The sequence below is a fragment of the Musca domestica genome, unplaced genomic scaffold (assembly GCF_030504385.1).
Source record: "Musca domestica strain aabys unplaced genomic scaffold, Musca_domestica.polishedcontigs.V.1.1 57, whole genome shotgun sequence".
NCBI classification, from domain to species: Eukaryota; Metazoa; Arthropoda; class Insecta; order Diptera; family Muscidae; genus Musca; species Musca domestica.
In genome coordinates this window covers 76,709-104,633 of record NW_026712358.1, presented here as the reverse complement: position 1 = coordinate 104,633, position 27,925 = coordinate 76,709, and the positions used below count along the sequence as shown (strand labels likewise).

Below are 27,925 nucleotides of genomic sequence, written 5' to 3'. Positions count from 1 at the left end.
TTTTCCTAGATATCATTTTCCGCCAACTCATTTTCTGTGCTGATTTGGAGGTATATAAAAAGAAAACACCTATATTTACGTAAATGTGGCAACAGTGGCTACGGTCTATACTTATCATTGTTTGAGAGACTACTTATGAAACTTATGAATGAATTGTATCCAACGAGAACGTTCACTGATCATTTCATTGATAAATTTCTTCTCTCTTTCTCTGCCGGGTAAACAACGTGTTTGTTTGTGCTAAGAAATCATATTCGCTTGTGCAACCCACCAGTGAGCACGCACACGGTTCGGTCGTCGTCGGCCGGCGGAGAGTCGTAGTAAAAATAATTTTTTTTCGCTTTGTAACGTCTTTTCGTGCTTTCAGTCAAATATAAATCAAACATAAAAAATAATAATAATCGTTCTTCAAACATTCAATAATTGCAATACGTACAGATACGCTAACTTTGATCAGAGCGACGGCCACGACGAGATACGTAGATCGGCCAAATCCGAATGACCGTGTATGATTCATACCACCGTGAGAATGTCCTACGTCCATCCGTAACGCAAACGTCGTTTAATTCGCGGAATTCCTAGCCACATTAGTGTGAATCATTCCCAGTAATTTTGTGTTGAACAATTTTAATCAAAAATGCCGGTTCTATTCTCATGATATATATATGTGTGTGTGTATTAAGGTGTCAGAGTAGTGTGAACTTTAGTGAAAAGTTAGCGGCATTGAAAATAAGAACGACAGAATGTCAAAATCCTGTCCACTGGAATACATATTCAAATTGAAAAATATGACTTTCAATATTTTCGTGAATAGTGAGAACTTGTTGATGGTGGTCAGTATTTGTAGTTTTTACATCAGAAAATATATGGACAACTCGTTAATAGGCCTGCTTGAAGTTCGGTTAATATCAATGCATGCCGATTCTGTTGAAAGTGAAATAGAAGACCGGCGCGAAACGTCAGATGTCGCTAATAAAAATGCCATAACTACCACTGAATATAATTCCTCTAATGAAAATATTTTGAACGTAAAACCTACTTGCCATAGTGCCCGCATAGAAACTGTTCAGCCGACTACCCCCAGCGAGTGCAGCATCCAGCTTAATAAAACTGCACTATCTGGACTACATGTTTTTCCTCCGAAAAAATCAGATCCTGGAATAAGGATTCGAGAGCATACACCACCTCCATTATCACCCGTGGAAGTTCCAGTAGATCCACGTGTTTGGGAGGCCAGTCACATAGCAGCTTGGGTAAAATGGATGACGAAACAATTTGATATTGAACCGGAGCCGGACATATCTAGGTTCCCAACATCAGGGACTGAACTTTGTGCGATGAGCCGAGCTGATTTTTGGGTTTGTGCAGGTTCGCGGCATGGAGGTATTCTGTTCGCCAAGCATTTTGCTTGGACACTTCACAATGCCACCGGCAGAGAAACTAGCCCAATGTTAAGCGATAATGAACCGAGTAAGTATATCAAAATGAAGCAGGGTATATTTTAGTTCGCCAAGGAGGCCTACTACAATATACCCGGGGTTGACATTTTGAAGTTTATTTGAAGTTTATGCTGTCTCTATTCGTTGTTCCACCATGTCATTTTTCAAATGAAATTTATTTTCACAGCGTTACCTAAAATTCGACGTAGCGTGCACAAATATTCAACTTATCCAATTTGTTAAGTTTTTTGGGCATCCGTATTATCTAAATACGTCAGGTCGTTCATATCTTAAAATCGACCAACAATAAACGTCTTAAAAAATTATAATTTTCAAATTTATCTCTATTGTTATATTTTCCATTTTCTTCATATTTTTTGTATAATTCTTTACTTTTTTCAACACACAAAAAAGGAGTTGTCAGTCAAAAGAGCGTTTTATGTATTCTCACCATTATTCAGGTGCATGTACTCTATGTGTCGGAATGTAATTGGTAGTACTATGAAGTTGTTGAAGGTATAAAGAAGCATTCCCTGAAATTGTGATTTAATTATATTACTTAATGCACTTGCAGGAGTTCCTCAACTTTATATTCAACTCCAGCACTTTCCCATCCACCACCTCACAATACCACCCCTCTACACATTTGGAGAGAAAACAATGATAAACAAGAGATAAATGCACAAAAAGTCATGACATGCCCTGGCTCAGTGACCCCTGCTGTTTGTTTGTGATTCCGTTGTTTGCCAACGGAATTCAATGAATCTGTTTCCCCTCTGAAGCATCCAGGGGATTACTGTGATTTTTATTAGATACCACATCCTGTGAGAAATTATCATATTTACATCGTTTATTACAGTTCATCACTTTAGCTGTTCGAGGCATCCCATTCCTTTCGTTGGAGAAGTTAAGCTAGCAATGCGTGCGGCGAACATGTTGCGAGGCTTTGGCGGAGTGAGTTATTTATACTCGGAAATCTTTTATTGCCTTCGTGAGACGAACTTAAAAGTTAATAACTTTTAAACACCTTTGAAATGTTGTTCCGCCGCGTAGTGTGTTTTTGGGTCATAGAGGATAATCACACCTCCATCAGCAATAGAAGTTACTGAGAAAACCGGCAATATGAGCCATTTCCACCATTATATCTTAATTCAATTTGAGATATCTTTAACAGAGCCCATCGCTTGCAAGCTCGTTCAGACACATTATGAGTATGTGTTGCCCACCCACCCCTTCCCATTTTCGCACTTATATACGACCGAATAGGAAGTTTCTTATCACTTAATGAGGAAATGTTTTTGTTTCGTCCATTTTCAAAAGGATGCGAAATCAATGACCTGTAATATATTTCAAGCTAATCGGAATCCGAAGATCTTCACGTACACACGGTAGTGTATGCGAGGGATGGACATTTGAGACCTGCCAGCTGACCGCAGAGTCAATAAGTCTTTGATTTCGAATACTCTTGGGCACGATTAACGCCAAAGTGGCAACCAAATAAAGATTTCAATCGAAGCTGCTACGAAAGGGCATTTTACAATCTAACTCTTTTGAAACATACATACAAACTGGGCAGAGACCGAAATGAAATAGAGTGTCGAATAAGAAAATACAGCCTTTATTACGGAGTGAACACCCAACGTACCAAAAATAATAAATTTTGATTATTCTAAGCGTGTAAGATTATTCTCAAGCTATTTTGGTATGTTGGGCAATTTGAAGTGTAGAAAAATAGTGCCTTCAACCCCACAAATCATATGGCTTGAATGTTCTTCCAGTGAGACTCACCCGATTTACTCATTAGGGTTTCGGGAGTATTAGAACGTGGGTTTTCAAACACCAACGGTAACACCGCTACCTAAAACCTGGCGTACGCCTTCGACGTTTTTCACCACTGAAGTTGAACACATGTATTGATATGAATGTTATTGAAATACGTCAATGTTGAACAATTTCAACAATGATTGAACTTTGTTTTATTTTCGTGTGTGGAAAATACAAAGGAATTATGAACAAGATGTGGAAATGTGGTGCAAATAGAAAATTTAAAATATGCATTTTTACTCTTTTTTAATTTTCAGTGATCCTATTAGGTTGTCTTGAAGGTATTGAGCTTGTCTATTTGGGAAATATGAATCATTTCACCATGGTGGGGAATTTCTAATAAAATCACAGTAACTTCATTTCACAGCAAAATTGGATTTCAGTTGGGCTAGATAATATTATTTGAATTAAGAATCATATGTTTACAACTTATTGAAACTTATACATTTGGCATACCTCATTGTCGAAATGTATATTCATAAATCCATTGCTTATACGCAAATCAGATATGATAATCCTTTGTCCTTTGACATGTTAATTTAATTGCCAAATCAGCAATAGCACCGAAAATTTCAGCCTTGCCTTGCATCAATGAGCTGCGCCAAGAAGTAGCAACACATTACAAAACAAGTAAAAAAGCCGTATGTTCGACCGACCAGTCGGAGATTCTTATGATATTAATTTTTCTAAAAATTTTAACGAATTTACATAACTTTTCATTCAAAATTGTTAATTTCAAAATTAGTTTGACAGTTTATTGTCCCAGCAGCTGTATTGATGTGACTACCTGTATTCTTCTACCCTGTTATGTACCCTATGTACTTGCAGAAATTATCAAAAAAGTTTTAAAGAATTGTACTGCAATATTTTTATGTTATTTTGCAATATTCCTCCTGTTTCAAAGTATTGTAGATTTTTCTCGAATCTTATACTAACCATTGACATTCATTGGTCTGTGATACTGATGATATCAGTTGACCTAATCTAATCGACAACTTTTGCTTTTCGCAGTACGATCGGGCCAATCTAAAAAAGTTAGCGAATAGCAATGTTGTTTATTTAGTAGTTAAAAGGGCACTATTGACTGTCCTTTATAACCTACACAATAGGCCCGCATGTTCTTTCAATTAAAAGAAATGCCTTCAGTACAAAAACAGCGCTAACGCAAAAACGTCTAAGCAATCAGCTGATTTGTCACAACCAACAATTTTGTTCCCGCATAAAAAGAAATAAAGCCCGGAAATATTAAAAATGGGACGAAAACCAAAACAATCAGACTCGCGATTTCAAAAAATTATGTTGTTTAAATTTGTTTTCCAAATAAAAATCAGCGGAGTAAAAATTTTTGCAAGCGGCTTATCCAGGCAAAATTTGCAAACTCTCAATAAAAGAACTCTCAAAATTTCCCTCCTGTATCGTTTTTTTTTTTTTTGCAGAACAGCCGACTTCCAGTAACAAATTGCAACAATTGTTAGAAAATGCCAATTAACAGTGTCCTTCCAAATGAAATTAATATTTTAAAGATTAAGCTGTATATAAAGGTCTACATGTTACCCTAAGACCTATATGTTATCCTTCACCACTATGCATATTTTATGTGAAGCAGATCATACCATACTACAACAAAGATAAGGTATGCTTAGTGGGTAAGGGTTGCAAGTAGTTGTTTTGTATTAAATAGGCAAAACAACGTGTTGCATTGATTTTGAATAAATAAACAAAAAATCCAAAGGGGAACGGATCTATATATCTCTAAAGATTTCATTCGCCACAAAAAGTGTTGTAATTGTAATCAAAATGCTTACTACAACGTTTTTGTGATATGATTTTGAATATTTTCTAAATAAATAAATCAATTGATTGCTTCGCTCTACCTTGACTTCATTCTATGAACTATGAACCTTTTTGAATGCGTATTATGGCTTCAGAGCAGTTATAAATTTAATTCAGAGAGTTATCATTGGATATAAGCTCGAGATCGGAAAACAGCTCAATGGAAAACGAGTAAGCAAAGGCTATAGTCGTGCGGGGCCGACCATGTGATACCCTACAACACTACAATATATTAGAAGCCCCCTTATGTCCAAATCCGTTTTGGAAGATTTCGTGATTAAATGATGTCATAGAGCCGTTCCCAGATGTTACCATTAGCTTGTTGTCGGGGGGCATTTGCCAAATTTTTATGTACTCCGTGTTGTTAGGTATTCAAAACAATTTCACACGAAAGTGGTGATCCATTTTTGTGCTAAATATAATCAAAAATGCCCAACATTTACGGACTCCGTCGTACAGTTTACCCACTCCGCCGTGCGGATTTTACTGCACGATGGTCATCCAAATTGCTAGAATTCTTCCCTGTCCGTAACTCTCTTCTCAGGCGTGTCGATTCAATTGGCTGTTTTGGTTCATTTAAACCCCTAAATATTTTGCGATCATCTTCAAAGCAAAAGTCCCCTCTGTATCTCAAAATTTATGATTTGTTTGTCTACGATATTTGACTATATTCGTCAACGAAATCAGTATAAAAAGGCCAGAAGTTCGCCTTTTCTGACATTTCGGATTTCGGACATCATCTGTAAGTAATGTTGATATTTTTTCACACAAAAGTACCACACACACAGTATCACACAAAAGTACCACCCGCTGTCCTAATTCTCTAACTTCATGCGAGATTTCATGTCCTATGGTTTCTATGTGTGACCTTTATAACGGCTGCAAAATCAGGAACATTTTTAAATGTTGATCATTTTCAACCTCTAAATATATTGCGGACATCTTTGAAAACAATATGCCTAGCCCTTCTGAGCCTTATCCTACCCTAATGAAAATTTTCGTGAGGATCGGACGATAATTGCAATATGTATATAATAACCCCAACCTGTGTGGTGAAGTGAAAAAATATTACAAAATGTACTATTTAATATTATAAGTCATAATGAAACAAGTAAGCAAAAGCTATAGTCGTGCGGGGCCGACTATGTGATACCCTACAACACTACCTTTTTTCGTGAGGATAATTGCAATCTATATATAATAACCCCAACTTGTGTTGTAAAATAAAAAAATATTATCAAATGTATTCTTCAATTTTATAAGTCAAAACGAAAAAATCGCATGCGATAAAAAATATGAAAAAATAAAAAATGTCACAAAATACTACAAAATCCATATTAATATCATTATTGACATCTTTTTATGCGATTTTTTTAGATTTTATTATTTTACGCCAAGAGGGGATTCTGAATTTGCTAAATTTGTCAAAATCGGTCCAGCAATTCTTGAGGTATAAGCATTTTAGCTAACATCTCCTTCCTTTGTATAAATGTATTGTATATATTCCGCTATATCCGATATATTTACTATCGGTATCTACGTAACGGTCAGAATTGACCTGTTCGTCTTTTTATGATTTTGCCGGGATTAAAAATATTCGCGGTTTAATGGAAATTCGACTTTTATTTAACATAAATGTTATGGCCTATTTCACGCACTAAATATTACCCGATGACCATCAAAATTGGAAGTCTTCTGCAAGCCCTAAGCTCTAGAACCATACCAACTTCCGCTTCGATTGGTCTATAATTGCGACCTGTAGAGCAGCTGCAAAATCAGGAAATTTTCCAGTTTTTAGCCCATTTCAACCCCTAGATATTATGCGATCATCTCCAAAAGAAATAGGGTTCTATTCTGTCACTATCCCCACCTCCATTCTTAATTTCGTGAAGATCGAGCCATAATTGCGACCTGTAGAGTGATTACAAATTAACATGGACAGACGGACTGACGGACGGACATACATAGCTAGATCGACTCAGCTCGGCGAGCTAGGAAGATCCATATATACTTTCCTATGTGGGAAATCAATATTTCGAGGTGTTACATAATTTTTGGCCCAATCAAACTTATAATACCCCCAACACATAGTGTTGTGGGGTATAAAAATCGCATGCGATAAAAATATGAATAAATAAAAATATGTCACAAAATACTACAAAAATCTATATTAACATCGTTATTGGCATCTTTTTATGCGATTTTTTTAGATTTTATACTTTTATGTCAGGAGGGCATTCTGAATTGACAAAAATTGTCAAAATCGGTCCAGCCATTCTTGAGATATAAGCATTCTATCTAACATCCCCTTCCATTGTATATACACATTGTATATATTTCGCTATATATATCCGATATATTTTCTACTGGCATCTACGTAACGGTCAGAAGTGACCTGTTCGTCTATTTGTAATTTCGCCAGGATTAAAAATATTCGCAGTTTAATCGGAAATATGACTTTTATTTAACACAAATGTTATGGTCTATTTCACCCTCTAAATATTACCCGATGACCATCAAAATTGGAAGAATTCTGCCCAGCCCTAAGCTCTAGCCCCCTGCTAACTTCCGCGTCGATTGGTCTATAGTTGCGTCCGGTAGAACAACTGCAAAATCAGGAGTTTTTCAGTTTTTGGTCCGTTTCGACCCCTAAATATTATGCGATTATCTCCAAAAACAATAGGGTTCTATTCTGACCCTAACCCCAACTCCATTTTAAATTTCGTGATAATCGGGCCATAATTGCGACCTGTAGCGTGATTACAAATTAACATGGACGGACAGACGGACGGACGGCATACATAGCTAGATCGACTCAGCTCGGCGAGATAGGAAGATCCGTATGTACTTTCCTATATGGGAAACCAATATTTCGATGTGTTACATAATTCTTGGCCCAATTAAACTTATAATACCACCAACACAAAGTGTTGTAGGGTATAAAAATGCACTTAGACATACATTATGCTCTCTTTCTCTCTCTCTGGGATCCATTGGTAGTCAATAGGATTGAACATCAAAAAATCATCAAATCGGGAAGTGTTGTTCATAATAATAAAGAAATAACAAATAAGTTAAGTTCGACCTGGTTGTTTTAAAACCTACCGCCATTTGGAATATAAAAGTATGGGTGAAGAGGTCCTCTATTCTAACGGTACCTGATATTTATGTTCAAAGGTTTGTTTTAAATCATAAAAGTACAAAATATCGGAAGGCACCATTATATGGCGCAGTACGTGAACGATGTCTTGTATTGACAAATACCAATTTTAATAAAAAAAAGAATATTTTTGACCATAAATCTCTCGTCCTATGATCGGTCCGTCTATTTTAAGTTTCTAAGATATCAATATAAACATATGGGAACTAGTGATAGTAGTAATAATATACGTCAAGTGAAAGAAAATGTAAGATGAGAATTAGGGAGTTCAACCGTGCATGCGCAATCGGTATTTTAGTTTGACTTGTGATAAGATTGGAGCATCAGCTTTAGTGTTCGTGTATTTATATGTGTTCATTTATTGTCAACCTGAATCTGCGGCGAATTCCATGGCCTCTCGCTTTCATTCTGTTACCTCCCACCATCGGTTTGAACTCCTGTTGTTTAATTTCATGTTCGAAGGAAATGAACATTAACAGCAATGCCAGTTATCAGAGAATCCTTCAACGCAACGGACGTGCTCGGTTGAGAAGTCTGCCCCGTTTGACTAGTTTCAGTGTTGAAATAAATATACATTTAAATCTTTGTTTAACCGAATTGCCGCGGAATTAAACAGTCTTTATAAACACTAAGTGTTGTTAACAATGAGCGTCAGTGTTGATGTGGGCGTTATGTGGCGCCTTTCCGAGGATATAAACCGTCGATATGGAGTTCGCATGCAGGCCCCGCCCCCCTCTCATCATCATCATCCCCATTACCAAATGCACACACCACATCATCATCATCATACCGCTACAATGCGATCTGTACTTTTTAATGGTTCGTCAATTGATTTTTACAGAACTGTGATAGTTTTTTTTGAACTGGTCTAGATCAACATACAAAAAATATATGTGCACTTTAGAATATTTCCCAGGTAGCGATACATCAAACATTTGGTGGCGTTCCCTTAATACAGTTTTTCCCGACTGCCAGCTTCTGTTTGGCTGTAAAGTTTATTTTGAAGGATTGCCGAATTTTTAATCAAGTACTTGAGTCGTATTATGCCAAAAAGACTTTTAAAGTATCCAACAATTGGCCTTGGTACAATTACTATAAGGTGTCAGCGAAACTCAGCTGATTTTGCTCTGCTGTAATATTAGTGTAAAATTCGCTACATACTCTTGACCAAGCTCCCATACGGTCGCACGCTCTTGTTGGGTCGTATATCGGTTGCACAAAGACGGACAACAATATTAATATTTTTAACGACGACCACACAAGTATTTAGACGATAACTTTAAGTAAGTTTTTTTTCTTCAAAAATAAAGAAAACACCACAACTTTTATAAGATTGACTCGGTCGGATACAATTTCCAATAAAGAATTTTGTGCCTTATTTGAAATATGACCTCATCGATTGTTCATTGAAAGAGGTCGTTGACGTAGACCATTTCCGTGGTTCCAAGATGATGTTTTCAAGCAAAAATTACCTTACAATATCCAATAAATACTATTTTTGAGGAGGACTGCAACTACCCCACAACTATTTTAATACAAATTTATTCCCCTTATAATTGAAAAATACATTTAAACTTTACAAAACGCTAACGCGGATGGTGCGAAAGCTGCTTCCTTCTCAAATAGTTCACTTCAATCGTATGCTTTAAAAACCAATTGAATTTCTGCAGTTTGTTTGAAAATGTCTGAAAGTCTGAAATATAATTCTATTCTTACCAATAGAATTTATTGTTTCTCAAGCATTGTTAAAAAATTAATCTATCTTCTATATATATAAAAATCAATTTTGGCAAACGTTGGTTGGTTTTTTTAGAAAAAAAAAATTGATCAAGTCTATTTTTACACCTGCCATTTCAATTTATCTGAAATCCTTATATTTGCAAAAATAATGGAGATATCGGTTTGAAAATTATTAGTTATTTGGGGCTGAAGAACTGACCACGCCTACTTTTCAATTACAATCTATATGTATATAAATCAATTGTCGTTCGTTGGTAACTCAGTCTGCAATCAGTTGAAGATATCTGTTTGAAAGTTAGTATACGTGGTACTGTTGACTCTCCCTCAAATTCAAATTATTTATTTGAGTCAGTGGAACTGCCGACGACTATTTTTTTAAATCTATATGTATAAAAATGGTGTAAAAAAGTATAGTTACACATATGTAATTTGAAAGCGGCTGGGCCGATTTTTCTTTCGGTTATTTTTAATTACATTTTGGGCCTCTGGAAAAATCACAAAACTGAAAAAATCTAAAGTTGCTTTTTGATATAGAATTGTGTGTAGAATTCTTTCAGAAAGCCATTGAAATTGAAAATTCTTATATAAAAAATTCCGAACAAATCGCGATCAAATTAGAGTTCTTACGGTAGAAATTGTAACATAAACATGCAGAAGGACTAATGCTTTGTGGTAATATTAAAGTTAAACAAGAATGTTATTTTCCAATCATCCTAGGAATATTGTATTAAGGTTCATAGACTAACATAAATATTGCGCCTCAATTGCGATTTATAGGACATAGGATTTTACCCTAATCTAGAATACATAAGGTTGACAAAAGTGGTCTTCTAAAAGTTACGAATTCAAAAGGCCTTTGTATAATACTAATAATTGAAGTCTAAAAACGAAATTAAGTACGATGATATAACGAAAAAAAGTAGGTACCGGTGAATAGGAAATAAATCTTAAATTTGACTTTTGCTGCAATATTTCTGATAATGGATTCATAACCTCGAAAATACTTTGAATCCTTCAAAATACCTCAAATTGGCAAGTTATATGAGTGGAACCAGTATTAAAGGACTAGATTTAACTGTACTGAAATCATCAAATGCCAAACTAGACCACATTTGGTCGAAGGATATTAGAAGATAATATTATTTGAGAACTATATCTAAGTGAGTACCAATATATACCTTTTATAACTTCAATCATCCTTAGAATAATATAAAAGCCTGTACAAAGTTTCGAAGACTCATATTGAATACAGCGACCTCTATCGCAATTGCAAATGGCGATTGGACAACAACAAACATTTCATTTCATTTATTTACCTTACAAAGAAATATAAATAAGCCCACAGGGCCCATAACTTATATTATCTATCTACAATACCCTAACATAATACAAATTCAATGATTAATTCAAACTTAACAAATAACATATTAAACCTAATAACTTATCTTAATAATTCACGAGAAGCTCGAACCCTACACCTCGATTCACCATCACCAACTAAACAATAGTCTAGTAGAGCAGTGAAAAAGTGTAGCAGAAACGAGCTAAAAATAAGAGATAACTATTTTATTACTCACAAAACAGAGTATAAATAGTAACTCACATTATACCCTACAAATAAAATTAAGAAGATAATATAGTGGCTCCCCAGCCCAAACAAAAAGAAAAGCAAAAAGAAAGACCCATAATAAACCGACGCAACCACTACAAAAACATAGCCTACATATTTAGGCGAAGGTATTCAATTACTTTAACCCTAAACAGATAATTGGTATGGGCAAAAGTACGTAAGGCCAAAGGAAGCTGATTCCACAATCTCACCGCCCTAACCACAAATGATCTCTCACCAATGGAGGACGAAAACCTTGGACACAACAATTGAGGATTTCGAGATGATCTACAAAACACAAAGTTGTCACGAAGAGGCGAGTCAAAATTGCACATAACACTGTAATGAAATTGAAGAATACGAAGATCAACGTAGCTGCTAAATGGCAATCCCAGGAGATCATTAACAAAACAAGAAACATGATCACCACGACGCAAGCCATACACATAACGAACAATCGAATTTACCGCCCTACGGATACGTTGCATTTGAGAAGAAGTAGTACCGGAGACTACCTCTAGACAATAATTTACCTGCGATAGCAGCAAGGATACAACCACTCTCTTCCTAACATGACAAGGCAAATAAGCATTAAGACAATACAGCCTCCGCAGCTGAAACCTTATACGACAAAGCAAGGAATCAATGTGTCTCTTAAAGTCCAACTTCCGATCAATTATAACACCAAGACATTTCATTTCATCAACAAATTTCACTAACACAGAACCCACAGTAATATTAAGAGAACCACCATTACCATGATCATTGAACAGCATAGCTTTAGTTTTATTCCAATTAATCATAAGGCCATTTAGCGAAATCCACGACGAAAGAGACAAAACAATAGAATTAACCAACCCTTCCAACCCAGCAATATCAGCCTCTCTGAAGAAAACATGAATATCATCTGCATACAAAAACAGACAACACCTGTCATCAACAACTGAGTGCACAATGTCATTAATGAACATAATAAATAACAACGGTCCCAGTACAGAACCTTGCGGGACTCCACATTGGACAACAACAAAGATTTCTGCTATTTTACATACCTTCTGGGGCCCCTAACATCTATAAATAGATGGCACCTTATTTTTGATAGTTAAATTAAAGCCATGTAGCCAGAGAATTTGAAACACTTAAAAAATACCATTATGTGAATCTATTGACATTTTTGCAGTGACGAAAACTATAAACAAATCGAAAATATATACCCAAGTGCATTGTGCCCCTTAATTAAATGTGTTGAAAGGAATACAAAAATAAATCACAAAACAAGGAAACTATCATTAAGCTTAAACAATTAAAACCCCAAAAACTTATGCTTTTTTAAGAGGAATAGCTAAACGTTTACAAGTTATATTAGTTTCCTAAAAATATGCATTAAACACTAATACTATGGGTCAGCAACGCGGTCCGAGTCAGCTGGTAATATATAATTAATAATAATATTTGGTGTGTTCCAGAATTGCAAGAATGTAAAAGTTTTTACTACAATAGCCGATTTTCGTACGATTTCCGATTTTTGTTTCAATTTTAGGTTTATTTGTTCTGAATTTTATAATCAAAATTCCAAAAATATTCATTCAATATGTTGTTGTTTTATTACTCTACTATGAACGAAACGAATTTGCTATTGTTTACTTTTATTTTCAACATACAATCTGCATTCGCCTAAAAGCCAAATGTACATTTTCAACTTCAACAGAACTTTTTTTTAAAGTTGAAAATACCAGCAAATAATTAAAAATGTTAATATTTGCAACATGAAAAGGCTAAATTTTTAAGAATGGGATCTTATATATACCCTCCACCTTGAAAAAGGGGGTATACTTCCGTTCGTAACATGTCTAAATATTTGTCGTAGACCATGTATATATTCATGATCAGCATGAAATTCTGAGTAGATCTGATGAGGCCAGATTTGTCTAAAAATTGGTATTTGTAGTTCATAATGAGTCCTAGCTCCTGTGGCAGAACATTGGATATTTAAGTCCATGCTTTCCTACAGGGCACTTATAACGATGCCTGCCGATATTCGGTATTTTCATAATCCTATAACAATAGATAAAAATCCTTGTAGTATAATATTATCTATTTTGATATGGCCCCCATAAAGCGGCTTCATTCGCTTTATGGTTTTTTGAAAAGTTTAACAGCATTATCCAAACTGTCTTACTGATATTTGTAGTTTAAAGTAGAACACGTTTGAATTCAGATACTCTTATATAATTTTTTTTTCTTTTCTAAATGTTGGAGGGCATTAATAGCTCGGCCCGGCGGAACTAAATGGGGTTTACTTGTTTTTTAATTTCTATTGTTAATTGTTGTTGTTTCTTTGAAGTTCAACAAGGTTTATTATTGAGTCATAATTAATAGTACCTTCACATTATAGCTTTTTGCCGTGTTAACCAAAATTTGAAACCTCCAAAATACTTCAAATCTAGAGCTATGTTTATACAGGGGTTATAACAAAATTATATAATTTTGAGATTAGAGAACTTACATAACGAGAACACGGAATATTAAAACGCATCTTATTTGATGAAAAACTGTGACTGTCCTTTTTCGACACGATTTTTAGAAGGTGCCACTGACATTATTAGGAAATGCCCTATTTTCAGTTTTTAATTAGTTATTGTTTGGGAACATAAATAATATTGCAGCACCAATGTGGATCCAAGAATAGAGAAAATATTCATTTCACCTGATCAGATCAAAAAAAAAAAATTAAAAAACTTAACAACAACCACATACAAATTTGATTTGTTATTTGATTTGTTATGTGTCTAAAAATCTAGATAAAATAATTAATTCTCAGTAAATTATTTTAATTTCAAAAATGTTAACTTTTAAATGCAGAATAATACTTCATAAAATATTTAATTTTAATGATTGCATATCATTCCCCTGAATGTGTACTTTTAATCTGTAGGTCCAAATCTCTCAATACTTCAGCAATCACTAGAAAATTGTGAGCAACGCAACACCCCTTTCATCAAACTGAAACCAAACTGCATATATGCATAAAGTATTCTACATTTTGCAATTTTAGGAAATATGAAACATACAGTTATATTACCTAATGTGGTGCCGCTGTTACTTTGCCGCGAAAAAGATTTCCGCACCATCGCTGTTGGTGTTTGTTAAAGTATAATTTTTTTCTATTATTGGGTAAAAAATATTCGCATTGTTACTGTAGTTAAATTTTATATACAAAAGTGTATACCTTTTGTGTGTCAAAAATAGAATTAAATATCAAAAAATGTCATATCGAATTTGACACTACTATCAGCTCGGGGTTGTTGCTACCTTTAACAAATATACCATGATCGTTACCTAAAATTCGACATACTCCGTCGAAGTTTTTAGCCACCCAAGTTAAACATATGAATGTTACTGAAATATGTCAAGAGTACGAAAATTTCGATTTTGAACAATTTCAACATTGACACTTGAACAATTTATTTTAGGAGTGTTGAAAATAGAAACGCATAATACAAAAAACGCAAATGTTTGCAACTAAAAAATAATAATTGGGGAAATTTTAACAAGTATCCTTTTTTACATGGTAGAATTATACACGTAACAGCAAGTGTTGTTGTACAACAATCGTGACAACAACCACATACAAATTTGTTTTTGAACGTAACACAAGTGTCAGAGTTACATGTCCAAAAATGTAAACAAGACAATTAATTTTCAATAAACTATTTTAATTTCAAAAATATTAATGTTTGGAATTTGGATTATTGAATTTAAAATGCAGAAGAATAGTTCTTAAAATATGTAATTTTAATGCTTTCACATCATTCCCCTGTACAACGGCGATTTTTTCTATTATTAGGCATAAAACATTTTTTGCATTGCCCCTCAGTGACATTTTATATCAAAAAAGGGTACACCTATTGTATATCAAGAAATGGAATTAAATCACAAAACGTCATATCGAATTTGACACTAGTATTACTATAGAGTCAAATCAGCTGAAACTTGCTGTTACCTGTAATAATTATACCGTGCAATTTTTACGATATTAGTTGGTAGATTTAAAGGTATGGGCCTAGCGTATTTTATGGAGGGATTAGGTTGAATATTTATGTAGCGCATTATTTCGTCGAATTTTAGGTAACGCCGTCAATGATAGATGACTAGTTGCAATTACTAATTTGGCAATTGAAATGACCTTTTTAATTCTTCCATGTTCAGAGCTAAGATATAATTTTTTGTGGTCGTAGTTGAAGGATTCAAGACCGGTCAGTTCAAAAAATTTTAGAAGCTCGTTTTTTATCCTTGTTTGACTTGGTTTACGTTCATTTTTCTTTTTTCGTGTGACGTTTGTATTACTTTCTACCATCAAACTTCCCTAATGTTATTTAACAATAATTGTTCTTACCTTACATTCGTATAGAAATCTGGCGGACATGACCAAATCAAATTTGAGTTTTTCACTGATTAAGAGTATACATGTGTACTTTTGTTGGATCTAAAATTCGTAGGTTTCTGTTGACAGATTTTACACATACCAAACAATATGCTTTAAATCGAGTTTTTGGTAAAAAAAAACATTTAAGATAATTAATTTATAAAAATATTATTTATTTATAAAAATTATTTATTTATTTATATAAAAAACTTACAGTTTGAATTTTTCACTGATTAAGAGTATACATGTGTACTTTTATTGGATCTAAAATTCATAGGTTTCTATTGACAGATTTTACACCAAACAATATGCTTTTTTGCTAAAAAAAACATTTCAGATAATTAATTTATAAAAATATTATTTACTTATTTATTATTTATTTATTTATATAAAAGACTTACAGTTTCGAATTGGAAGCGGAATAAGTCATATTATTGTCTTAAAGGCACCGACCAAAATTGTTTAAATAATTTGAAAAGGTATTGGCAGTTGTCTTGGTAGAGTTTTCAAGGTAATCTTTAGGTGAGAATACATAAAAAGTGTTTTTTACTGGGTTAAGTCATCGGCTGTCTCCTTCGTGAAAGACGAAAGGAGTTTATAGTTGACTTAGGTCAATTTCGGTCCATAATTTACACTTGTTAACCCTACGCTCCTTTGTTCTTTTACGAAGAAGCCAGCCGATGACTTAAGCATAATTTACACTTGTTAACCCTACGCTCCTTTGTTCTTTTACGAAGAAGCCAGCCGATGACTTAAGCCACTCAAAAAAGCGCTTTATGTATTGTCGCCTTTTCTCCATTGTAAGAATTTATATTCATTAATCTGTTCTATGGGTATTTACAAATCAGTAGTGGAATTCTCTAATTAACTTTTTGAGTTTCCTAGAATCCCACTACAGAGTTGGTTAAATTTGACAAGGTAAATTACGGAAAATGCATAGCTGGAAATCGTTATTTGGAATGAGACTATTTTGAAATAATTGTTCCTTTGTATAAAAACATGCATGAGAATATTTCATTTTATTTATACTTACTATGATTGAAATATTTTATTCGAGTCTACGATGTTCTCTATGTACATACATATGTACATATATGGGAAATGCGTATTTTAATTTTATATTTTCTTTGCACAGATCCGTATCAGCTTTTAAATGCCGCTTCACACCGATTGGTTGTTCAAGGTTCGGGGCAGATACAGTTGTGGCAATTCTTGCTTGAGCTGCTTGGCGATTCGTCGAAAAACAACTACATAGCGTGGGAGGGAACAAATGGCGAATTCAAGTTGGTCGACCCTGATATGGTAGCAAAGCTGTGGGGAGAGCGAAAGGCGAAACCGAACATGAACTATGATAAACTCAGCAGAGCTTTGCGGTAAGTTAACATTCATACACACGTTTGTAATCATAAGAAACAGAGTGCGCACGAAGCGATGTGCAAACTAACGCACAGTAAGCAAGAGAGATGCACGGTTATCTCCTCTGTACAGTGACGTCAACCTAAATAAGAACAATGGCATTTTGCTTTGTTTTGTTCCAAGTGAATATTGATTTTAATTTTATATTTAATAAACAGCGTTTACGCATAAAAGAAAAGTTTTGCTTTTTTCAAAGCTGTGCATTTGACCAAAGTCTATTCACACACAGGAGGCGGAATCTATTAAAATGGAAGATTACACAAAAATATTTCATAAGTTTTACATTTCTTATATTTTGGTCACGAAATGAATATTTATACCCTACAACACTATGTGTTGGGGGTATTATAAGTTTGATTGGGCCAAAAATTATGTAACACATCGAAATATTGATTTCCCACATAGGAAAGTATATATGGGTCTTCCTATCTCGCCGAGTTGAGTCGATCTTGATATGTATGTCCGTCCGTCCGTCTGTCCGTCTGTCCATGTTAATTTGTAATCACGAAATTTAGAATGGAGGTGGTGCTAGGGTCAGAATAGAACCCTATTTCTTTTGGAGATGATCGCATAATATTTAGGGGTCGAAATGGACCAAAAACTGAAAAAATGTCGGATTTTGCAGTAGCTATACAGGTCGCAATTATAGACTAATCGACGCGGAACTTCGCATGTAGCTAGAGTTTAGGGCGGGGAAGAAGCCTACCAATTTGTCTGGCCATCGGTTAATATTTAGCGGGTAAAATAGACCATATCTTTTGTGTTGAAAAAATTCAAAATTTTTCATTAAACCGCGAATATTTTAAATCGCGGCGAAATCACAAAGCCATGACAGGGTTACTCCTGATCTTTACATTGATGTTAACATCCAACAAAACGGATATATATCAAAATATGTGCTATATATATATATATATATATATATGTCTATCAAAGAAGATATACTTGAAAGATCTCTTATATGTCGAGAACGTTTGAACTGATTTCGACAGTTCTCATTAATTCAGAATGGCCTCTTGGCAGGAAAGAAACAACGTCTAAAAAATCGCATAAAAATATCTCTCTAAAGATGAAAATATTGATTTTGTAACATTTTCTTATATTTTTTTCAATTTTGTCACATTTTTGGCATATTTTCATTTTGAATTAAACATTTGGTAATATTTCTATAGCTAACAAAACTAAGTAGTTAGGATATCAGAATATCATATACAGATCGCATTTATGGCACGATCCTAACGAAATTTTGCATGGGGATCAGATGAGGGTCAGAATAGAAGTCTACTCTTTTTGGAGATGATCGCCATATATTTAGGGGTTGAAATGGACCAAAAAACTGCAAAATTGTCAGCAGGTCGTAATTATTGCCCGATCCTCACGCACATTTGAATGGGGGTTACGGGCATTGCAAAAAGCCAAGCAGTTTTGGATGGCCATCCAAAAATATTCACGAAAAATGTCCATTCCAGTGACTTTTTGGAGAATTCACAAATACAGGAAAGACACACTTCTGACTATGTCGTTAACGCTGATTTCGTTGAAGAATATAGTCAAATGTGTGTATCTCATACAGACGCGTTTCAGTCAAAAACCAATAATAAATGTTAATCTTTTGCCACTTCTGAGAGATTATAGGTGTTTGGGAAATATTGGTTCCGGATCTAGGAAGACCATTTACGTGCAACATCTTCCAATAAATTGGAAATGAGCAAATTAGTTAAAGTTGCTATCATTCGAAAATTAGAGAACGAAACCTTATGGTTTTCTTTTATTATTTGTCACAATATCTTGTGGAATTCTTCCGAGTATCTCGCCTATATAAACTGTATCGTTTATTATAGTGTTGTAGGGTATTCAACAGTCGGCCCCGCTCGACTGTAGCCTTTGCTCACTTGTTTTAACATATGTTTAATTACAAAATTCTGTTTTGACAGTACCATTTTTTCGAACTGGCATTTGTATGCATCATGGTAGTATTTAGAAGGTAAAGTCAAGCAATCATTTGACAACATCTCATTATCAAAATTCATATTTATAAATCCATTGTATACACAGAAATTAGAAATGGGGACCTGATTTGACAAGTAAATAACAGAAAATGCAGAGATGGACAGTCTTATTTCAAATTTTACCATGGTATGTATTAATGGTAATAAAGTTTTCCAATTTGCCGGAAATTTCTTGCAATGTTTATGACAAGGACGTTTTTCGCTAGTTGATGTGTTATAGGCGACAACTATTTTTCCGTAAACAAACAAAAATAATATTATATTGACAGTTTTTAAAATTTGCCCAATTGTAGAATTTTCTAAATATTTTCAACAATCAAAAAACAAACATAAATTCTAAAAAAATTTTGAATTTGTCCAAATTAGGAACATTTGTACGTTCGGCGTCATGCATTTACGCTCTTACCAAAATGGTTGTGTTACGCCAGTGTCTCTTCTGTTGAATTAGAAAAATACAAAAAATATATTTAAATTGTCATCATTTAAATTAAAAAATACCATTATCTCTGCAATTCATATTATATCATATTGTATTTATTTTCTCGTAAACATATATAAAAAATCAAGATATCAAAGTTATGAAAGAAGAAATTATACAAGTATGAATTGCGAATTGTACCATATAAATGTGTATATGTTGTGACATAATAAAGGCACCAAAAAAAAAAAAAAAAAAAAAAAACAATTGTATTTGGAGGGTAGCTTTGTTCTAACTTCTGTAATTGTGCCATGGTATTGTCTATGGCTTAATAAGAAAGGTTGCTCAATCTCAAGGAAACTAGGAAAATACAACTATGTACTAGGGTCTTATTATGTCATATAGACTTTTTAAAATGCAACAATTGATTTTGTTTATTTAATTTTTTTCTTCAAAATTGCTTTATTGGGAAAACCCCCCAAAATAATTGAATCCGAGATAGTAGGAAAAGTTTGTTTTATCTCAAAATTATACATTTTGTTGCCCGTTAACATGGAATATGTGCATTTTTTGTCTCTAATTTTGAAATAATTTCAAATGATTTTCATTTTTATTCAAAACAATACACACACATATAAAAACTGTGTATATGTTTGACAGAAAAGGGGCAAGAAAGTATTTAGGGGGAAGCTTTGTTCTATCTTCTGTCATTGCGCCATGCTATTGCCCATTCGATTGATATTATTAGCCATGGCACAATTATACAGGTAACATCAATTTTTGTTCTACAACAATCCCAAACAAGAGCCACATGGAATTATGGAGGTAGAAAGCATTAAAAAAGACACCTGGAAAACAAAAATATAAAAAACAGAGTTTGTTTTATATTATTTATAATATTATTTTATATTATTTATAAATCTACTAACCTTGCATCTTAGAGGCGTCTCAAAACGTGTTAAGGCTCAGTCCGAACTCAGTCAAAATCCATTAAATGAACTGTTGTGGCGTAGCTTCCAAGCAATTTTCAATATATTATAGTAAAAATATATTTAATTATATGATTTTAACTGTTTGTTATAAGGAACTAATAAAACATTACGGCACAAAACCCTAATTTTAGCTGCAAAACTTGTTGAACTGATCCGAACCATTTTCATTTTAATTGAAATGTTGGTTTGGTTCAACAGTTCTTAAGAAAATGGTTTTGTTCACGGTTAGGTTCATGTACGGTTGCATGGCAATACAGGTAACAGCAAGTGTTGTTGTACAACAAAAGTAACAACAGCCACATACAAATTAGCTTTTGTACGTAATACAAGTGTCAGAGTTATATGTCAAAAAATGTAAACAAAACAATTAATTTTCAATAAATTATTTTATTTTCAAAATAGTTCATTTTTGGAATTTGGATTATTAAATTTAGAAAGCAGAAGAATGATATTAAAATATTTAATTTAAATGCTTTCATATCATTCCCCTGAATGTATATTTTTAGCTGTAGGTCGAAATCCGTCAATCCTTTAAGAAATCTCTAGAAAATCGTGTAAAAAGCAACATCGTTTTCAAATTGAAACCAAGCCGCATATAAGCATAAATAAATAAAAGCATTCTACTTTAACCGCGAAAAAAGTTTCTGAGCCTTCGCCATTGTCGTTTTGTTAAGTACAACGGCGATTTTTTTCCTATTATTCGTCAACAAATATGTTAACATTGCCCTGCAGAGAAATTTTATATCAAAAAAGAGTATACCCATGGTAGAAATACCAGGTAGCAACAAAGCAACTTTTTTGGAAACTTGATATGTCAAAGTTGTAGTCAGGGGGAATTGATTTGAAGTACAAAATTTGGGGCAAATTTCCAATCAAAATATTGAATTAAAAATTTTCAAAATTGTTGTTTTTTCTATTACAAAAGCAAATGTTCCTTCCAACAACTTCCAACATCGATTGAAAGTAATGCTGAAGCCGCTGCATCTTGGTTTGATTATAGCACGTTCAATACAACATTTTTGAAAATCACAGAGACTGGAAATGGAGTGATCGTAGTCTCCAGCGCGCCAACGAAGGACATTTGCGATAATAGATGTCCAATCATTGTTATCTCTTCATCATCCTTACACAGCATGCAGTCTTGGTAACGTTGGCAACGTTGATTTCATATTCAACAGCGATAATGTTCTTTATCAGAAAATATCCGGAAAATTATTTTTGATGCTTTAAAATTAGGTTTTGTGGTGGTTCTGGGGTGGACCCTTTTTTGCTACATCGTCAGCTTTCTCGCTGTAGTGACATGTTACCTAAAAGGTACTTTAGGGTATATTTACTCCTCAGGCTTACTTAAGATATGGATCAAAGATTGCAGAAGATGCAGGGGGCTGAGTCTACTGTGAGTCCACGCATATTATTTGCTTAGCTATGAAATGTATAGCAGACAGGAAGTCTTTTATGCATAGATAACTTTAATACATTCGAACAATTTGAAATAAAAAAATTATTTCAATATTTAATCACACCCCAAAAATTGCCAATGTTTTGTTCCCCAAACCAATCCAATATGCTTTGGAATCATTCACCTTTCACTGTCAATAGTGTGTAACATAGTTGAAAATCCGTACAAATAAGATGATGAAATTCCATGTATAGGTTTATCTCCTATATGAAATTGATTCCCTGTTTCACTTATTTCAAATATCCACGAATTTTAGATCTCCATATTATCTATGCCTACCATATGTTGAATATACACTGTTTCCCTCATACTCTATAAAAACGTAAAATCTCGATTTTCCATCAATAGCATTGTTAAAGTTTGAAATCATGCAACAATCTTCTTATGTGTAAATGAAGGCGACTTCAAATTACAACAATTTTTTGACATATCAAATTGATACCAGCTGGCCTGAAAGGGTTACCTAGTAATTCTACCATGAGTATACCTATTGCATATCAAGAAATGGAATTAAATCACAAAACGGCATATCGAGTTTGACACCAGTATTACTATAAAGTCAATTAGCTGGGGCTTGCTGTTACTTGTAATAATTATACCATGGTACTGTTCATGCTTTTATCATTTTTTAATTTTTGCCCAAAATGAAAAAAATTATTTACGTCAGACAAAATTATTATTTTTTCAATTTGAAATCTTATTAGAATTATTTATTTTTACAATTGTTTGTCTGTTGGGCTTTCTGTGTGCCTGAACACATGCCATGGAAGAGACATTGCAGAGCCAAAACATAGACATGGGAACAACCCAGTTACCAGCGTTTAGCGATCTTATATTATGGAATAAACATTTAACTGAAAAAAAAATCGAGTTGAAATTGCTCTTCTCTGTCCCTTAATCTACAGTAGTATATAAACCTTCTTTTCTTTTATTTTCAGATACTACTATGATAAAAATATTATGACGAAAGTGCATGGTAAGCGATACGCGTACAAGTTCGATTTCCATGGCCTTATGATAGCGTGCCAATCACAAGCACAGGGTTGTGATGCATCCTCTACCATTGGTATGCTTGGAGCGTACAAAGTTCCTCACCACCAACATCATCCTCCATATCCTGCTCAGCAATCCCACATACACCCCTCCACATCCAATACACAAGTACATATACATGCTACCCCATCAAGTACGCACGTTGACCACACAACATCCTCCCCACCTGGATCCAGCATGGGGTTTTCCCCGTCGACTGCCGAAGTCATAACAACACATACTGTGCCAAATACGTTAACGGGATTTGTTCATCCCAATCGGACATTGGAGGAGACAGAATCCCCCGATACGCCGTCCTCGCCACCAGTACCTCCGGTCCCGTCTCTGAATTCTCGAAGTCCATACTGGTCTTACTGCAGCTCTAGTTTCGAGCCTCGATCGCCGCAAACGGATACATTTCATTAGGCAAAACCAATTTAAAAATCTCTTTTTCTCGCCATATTCCTTCCAAGTGAATAGATTACCATCATTGTCCCCAAAAAGAACCACCCGTTGCGTGGGCAGCCCAAAGCGCCCTTAAAGTTAATTTGACAATTATGTGTGATAAGATATAACTAGGTAATAATCAAACTAGTTAAAGGGTACTATGTGTGCCGCCCCATCAAGTTTATGCAAGTGTAAGAAGCTAGGGGGGCACACCAACTGGATGTTATTTCGTGTACATACAGCATTTGGCAAATTATTTTTTAGTATTTCGGTTATGCATAAGTTGTTAGACAATTTGTAGAAATAAACTTTATGAAATTGTACTGCAAGAACTAATCATCGGTACTTGTCTCTAATAAATAAATCGCATACATCCCTAAAAATAAACCTTTACTTGGCCTGTTTTATTATTTGAGGAAGGCGGAAGGAGACCCATTTATAACTGAAGCGCAGCTGCAAAAGTTTTTTTCAGAAAAAAAGAAATCGACATCATCTAAAGAACACAAAATGGAATGCGAAGTAGCATTTCAATAAAAAAAGGATAACAAATTCAGTTTTGTATAAACAATTAACATTAAAATAAATAAATAAAAATGAACGTAGATTTTCTAAAATACGGCTATTTATTCATATTATTGTGTAAACGTTCTCATTCAAAAATAAAAATTCTATACTTAATGAGAATAATCTCACATGCACAGCACATTGTGGTGGGAGACTAAAAACGAGCCGTGACCTGTAGTTTTAGTACATGTTTTTATTACACATTTTGAGTAATTCATTAACAATTTTGGTTTACAACAGTTGGAGTAATTTCTTACTTTTGTTAAAGTTTACCTCACTAAAACATCCTTCCCTTGATTCTTTTTACGAGTTTAGGCAAAATTGGAAAAGCCGAAGCTGAATCCCCACGTTTTACAGTTTAACTCTTTAAGATTGGATTCTAAAAATTGCCCATCAGTATCTAAAATTATTCAAAACTATATGCAACAGCATCTTCTCATTTATTCGAAAGTATGACCTAAACTGTGTTAATTCCATTGCAAAACTGGAAAAATAAATACATACATAAATTGGCAGAAGTCGTAATCAGCTGGTAGTTTTACCTTACCTGAACAACATTTAAACAATTTCAACATTTGTTTGCAAAATTTCATCTCAATCGGATAGTAAATGTGACCTGCATTGTGCTCACAAGAATACATGGACGGACGAACGGACTGACATGCATAAATCGATTTTATGAAGATCCTCAAAAGTAACTATGCGTCTACTTCGCATCCTTCTCCATGTAACAAACAAATGCACAAATACGTAATACCCTTACCACTATGTGGTGTAAGGTATAATAACCAATTATCATCAAATTTTAAAATATTCACATAAAAACAATATAAATTTAAGGCAAGTAAAAAACATTAAGTTCGGTCGGGCCGATCTTTTATTGCTCTCTACCATTGGGTGAAGAAAACATGTTTATATAAAAGTATCTGGATTCAAACCTGTTAACTTCATGTAGTCTAAAGTGGGACATTTTTGAATGCAGATACTTTTATATAAACATGTTTTCTTTACCCAATGGTGTTAATTGTGACCTGCATTTTGGTACATCCCACCGAATTTTGTCTAAAAGCAGGTCAATCAAAATTGGAGAAAATCGATTCAGATACAGCTATAGCTACCACATATGTGTTTCATCCGATTTTGGGTTTTATGTCCGTCACATGCGTAATATGAGTTCCACAACAATGATCTCTGGTACCAACAATGATCTCTGGTCCCCAAGTTATATCATGCACTCTATATATATATATATATATATATATATATATATATATATATATATATATATATACTTGTTTAATTTAATCCGTCCCCAAGTTATATCATGCACTCTATAGCAAACTATAACTGCTCTAAAGCCAAATGTTGATAGGTGGTATGATCTACTTGAAATAAATTCTTTTGTTACGTTAGCTTTGCATAGTGGTGTAGGGTATCATATAGTCGGCACGCCCGACTTTTCCTAACTGGGTTTTCTTTAGTTTTGCTTTTATTAGACAAATCGCGCTTCGCAATAAAAAAATATTCCCAAATCGAAGGTGTCGGTTTCAGGTATTATTTATGCTTTTTAGGACGCATACCAATTTTTCCTTTTTTTGGGATTTGGAGTATTGCACGGTTAGTAAAAAATCTATTTCTGAAATTTTTGTTTAGGGTATTAAAAGTTCGGCCCGGACGAACTTAATGTTTTTTTTACTTGTTGTTATAAAAGCTTTGTATCACAAATAGTCCTAGTATGGATAACGATATGATCGATGCAAAACGGGACTACAATACTATGTGTTGTGGGTATTACAAGTTTGATTGGGCCAAAAATTATGTAACACCTCGAAATAATGGTTTGCCACATAGGAAAGTATATATGGATCTTCCTATCTCGTCGAGCTGAGTCGATCTTCCTATGTATGTCCGTCCGTTCGTCTGTCCGTCTGTCCATGTTAATTTGTAATCACTCTACAGGTCGCAATTATGGTCCGATCTTTATGGAGGTGGGGTTAAGGTCAGAATAGAACCCTATTTCTTTTGGAGATGATCGCATAATATTTAGGGGTCGAAATGGACCAAAAACTGAAAAAATCCTGATTTTGCAGTTGCTCTACAGGTCGAAATTATGGGCCAATCGACGCGGAAATTAGCATGGGGCTAGAGCTCAAGGCTGGGCAGAAACCTTCCAATTTTGATGGTCACCGGGTAATTTGTAGTGGGTGAAATAGACCATAACATTTGTGTTAAATAAAAGTCAAATTTTTCATTACACCGCCAATATTTTTAGTCCCGGCGAAATCACAAATAGACGAACAGGTCAATTCTGACCGTTACGTAGATGCCGATAGTAAATATATCGAATATATATAGCGAAATATATACAATGTGTATAAACAAAGGAAGGGGATGTTAGCTAAAATGCTTATATCTCAAGAATGGCTGGACCGACAAATTTTGTAAATTCTGAATGTCCTCCTGGCACAAAAGAATAAAATCTAAAAAAATCGCATAAAAAGATGCCAATAATGATGTTAATATAGATTTTGTAGTATTTTGTGACATATTTTTATTTATTCATATTTTTATCGCATGCGATTTTTTCAAATTGACTTATAATATTGAGTTGTACATTTTGTAATATTTTTTCACCTTACAACACAGGTTGGGGCTATTATATACAGATTGCAATTATCGTCCGATCCTCACGAAAATTTGCACAAGGGTAGGGTAAGGCTTAGAAGTGCTAGGCCTATTGTTTTCAAAAGTGCCCGCTATATATTTTGGGGTTGAAATGGACCAACAACTAAAGTTGTTCCTGATTTTGCAACCGTTATAAAGGTCAGAAAATCTCGCTTGAAGTTAGAGTTTAGGACGGCGTGTGGAATGGACCACTATTTTTGTGTGAAAAGATGCCAACATTACTTATAGGCGTTATCCGAAGTACACAAAATGCGAACTTCTGGCTTTATGCTGATTTCATTGACGAATATAGCCCAAGCAAATCAAAGCAAAAGCATATCTTATAGATGAGTCTAAATTTGGTATGCAGAGAGGACTCTTACTTTTGGAGATGATCGCAAAATATTTAGGGGTTCAAATGAACCAAAAATAGAAAAAAATTCCTTATCAAACAATTGAAGCCAATAAACACGCCTAAGAAGAGAGTTAAAGACAGGGAAAAAGTCTAGCATTTTGGATGACCATTGGATTATATGTAGCTGTAAAATGGAACACAGCAACTAACAGCACGATGAAGTACGTAAATATTGGGCAAATATTCCCGGTCAAAATGCTAAGGGTAATATGTGGGCAGTGCTCCGTGACATAATTTCAAAAGCGAAATCTTCCAAAATGGATTTGGACATAAGGGGTCTTCTAATATATTGTAGTGTTGTAGGGTATCACATGGTTTGCAAAATATTATACGACATAATGTATGTGTGCATGAAATGACTGCAATATAGTTTGGAAAATACGTGATAATTTATTGATTACTAGTGTGAGGCTCCCTATTGCAGCTTGTTAGACAATTACTTCAATTGGATTACAGAGAAAGCTACACATAGGAATCT

General features: G+C 34.2%; 1 protein-coding gene across 1 annotated transcript; it reads left to right on the top strand.

Moving 5' to 3' along the window:
- The first annotated feature begins 239 nt into the window (after positions 1 to 239).
- LOC131805506 (DNA-binding protein D-ETS-6-like) lies at positions 240 to 24,191 on the top strand. Its single transcript, XM_059128720.1, has 3 exons — positions 240 to 1,470; positions 17,167 to 17,404; positions 23,264 to 24,191. Exons 1-3 carry the CDS (start codon positions 744 to 746, stop codon positions 23,781 to 23,783), a joined length of 1,485 nt encoding a protein of 494 aa, XP_058984703.1. The 5' UTR covers positions 240 to 743; the 3' UTR covers positions 23,784 to 24,191.
- The last annotated feature ends 3,734 nt before the right edge of the window (positions 24,192 to 27,925 follow it).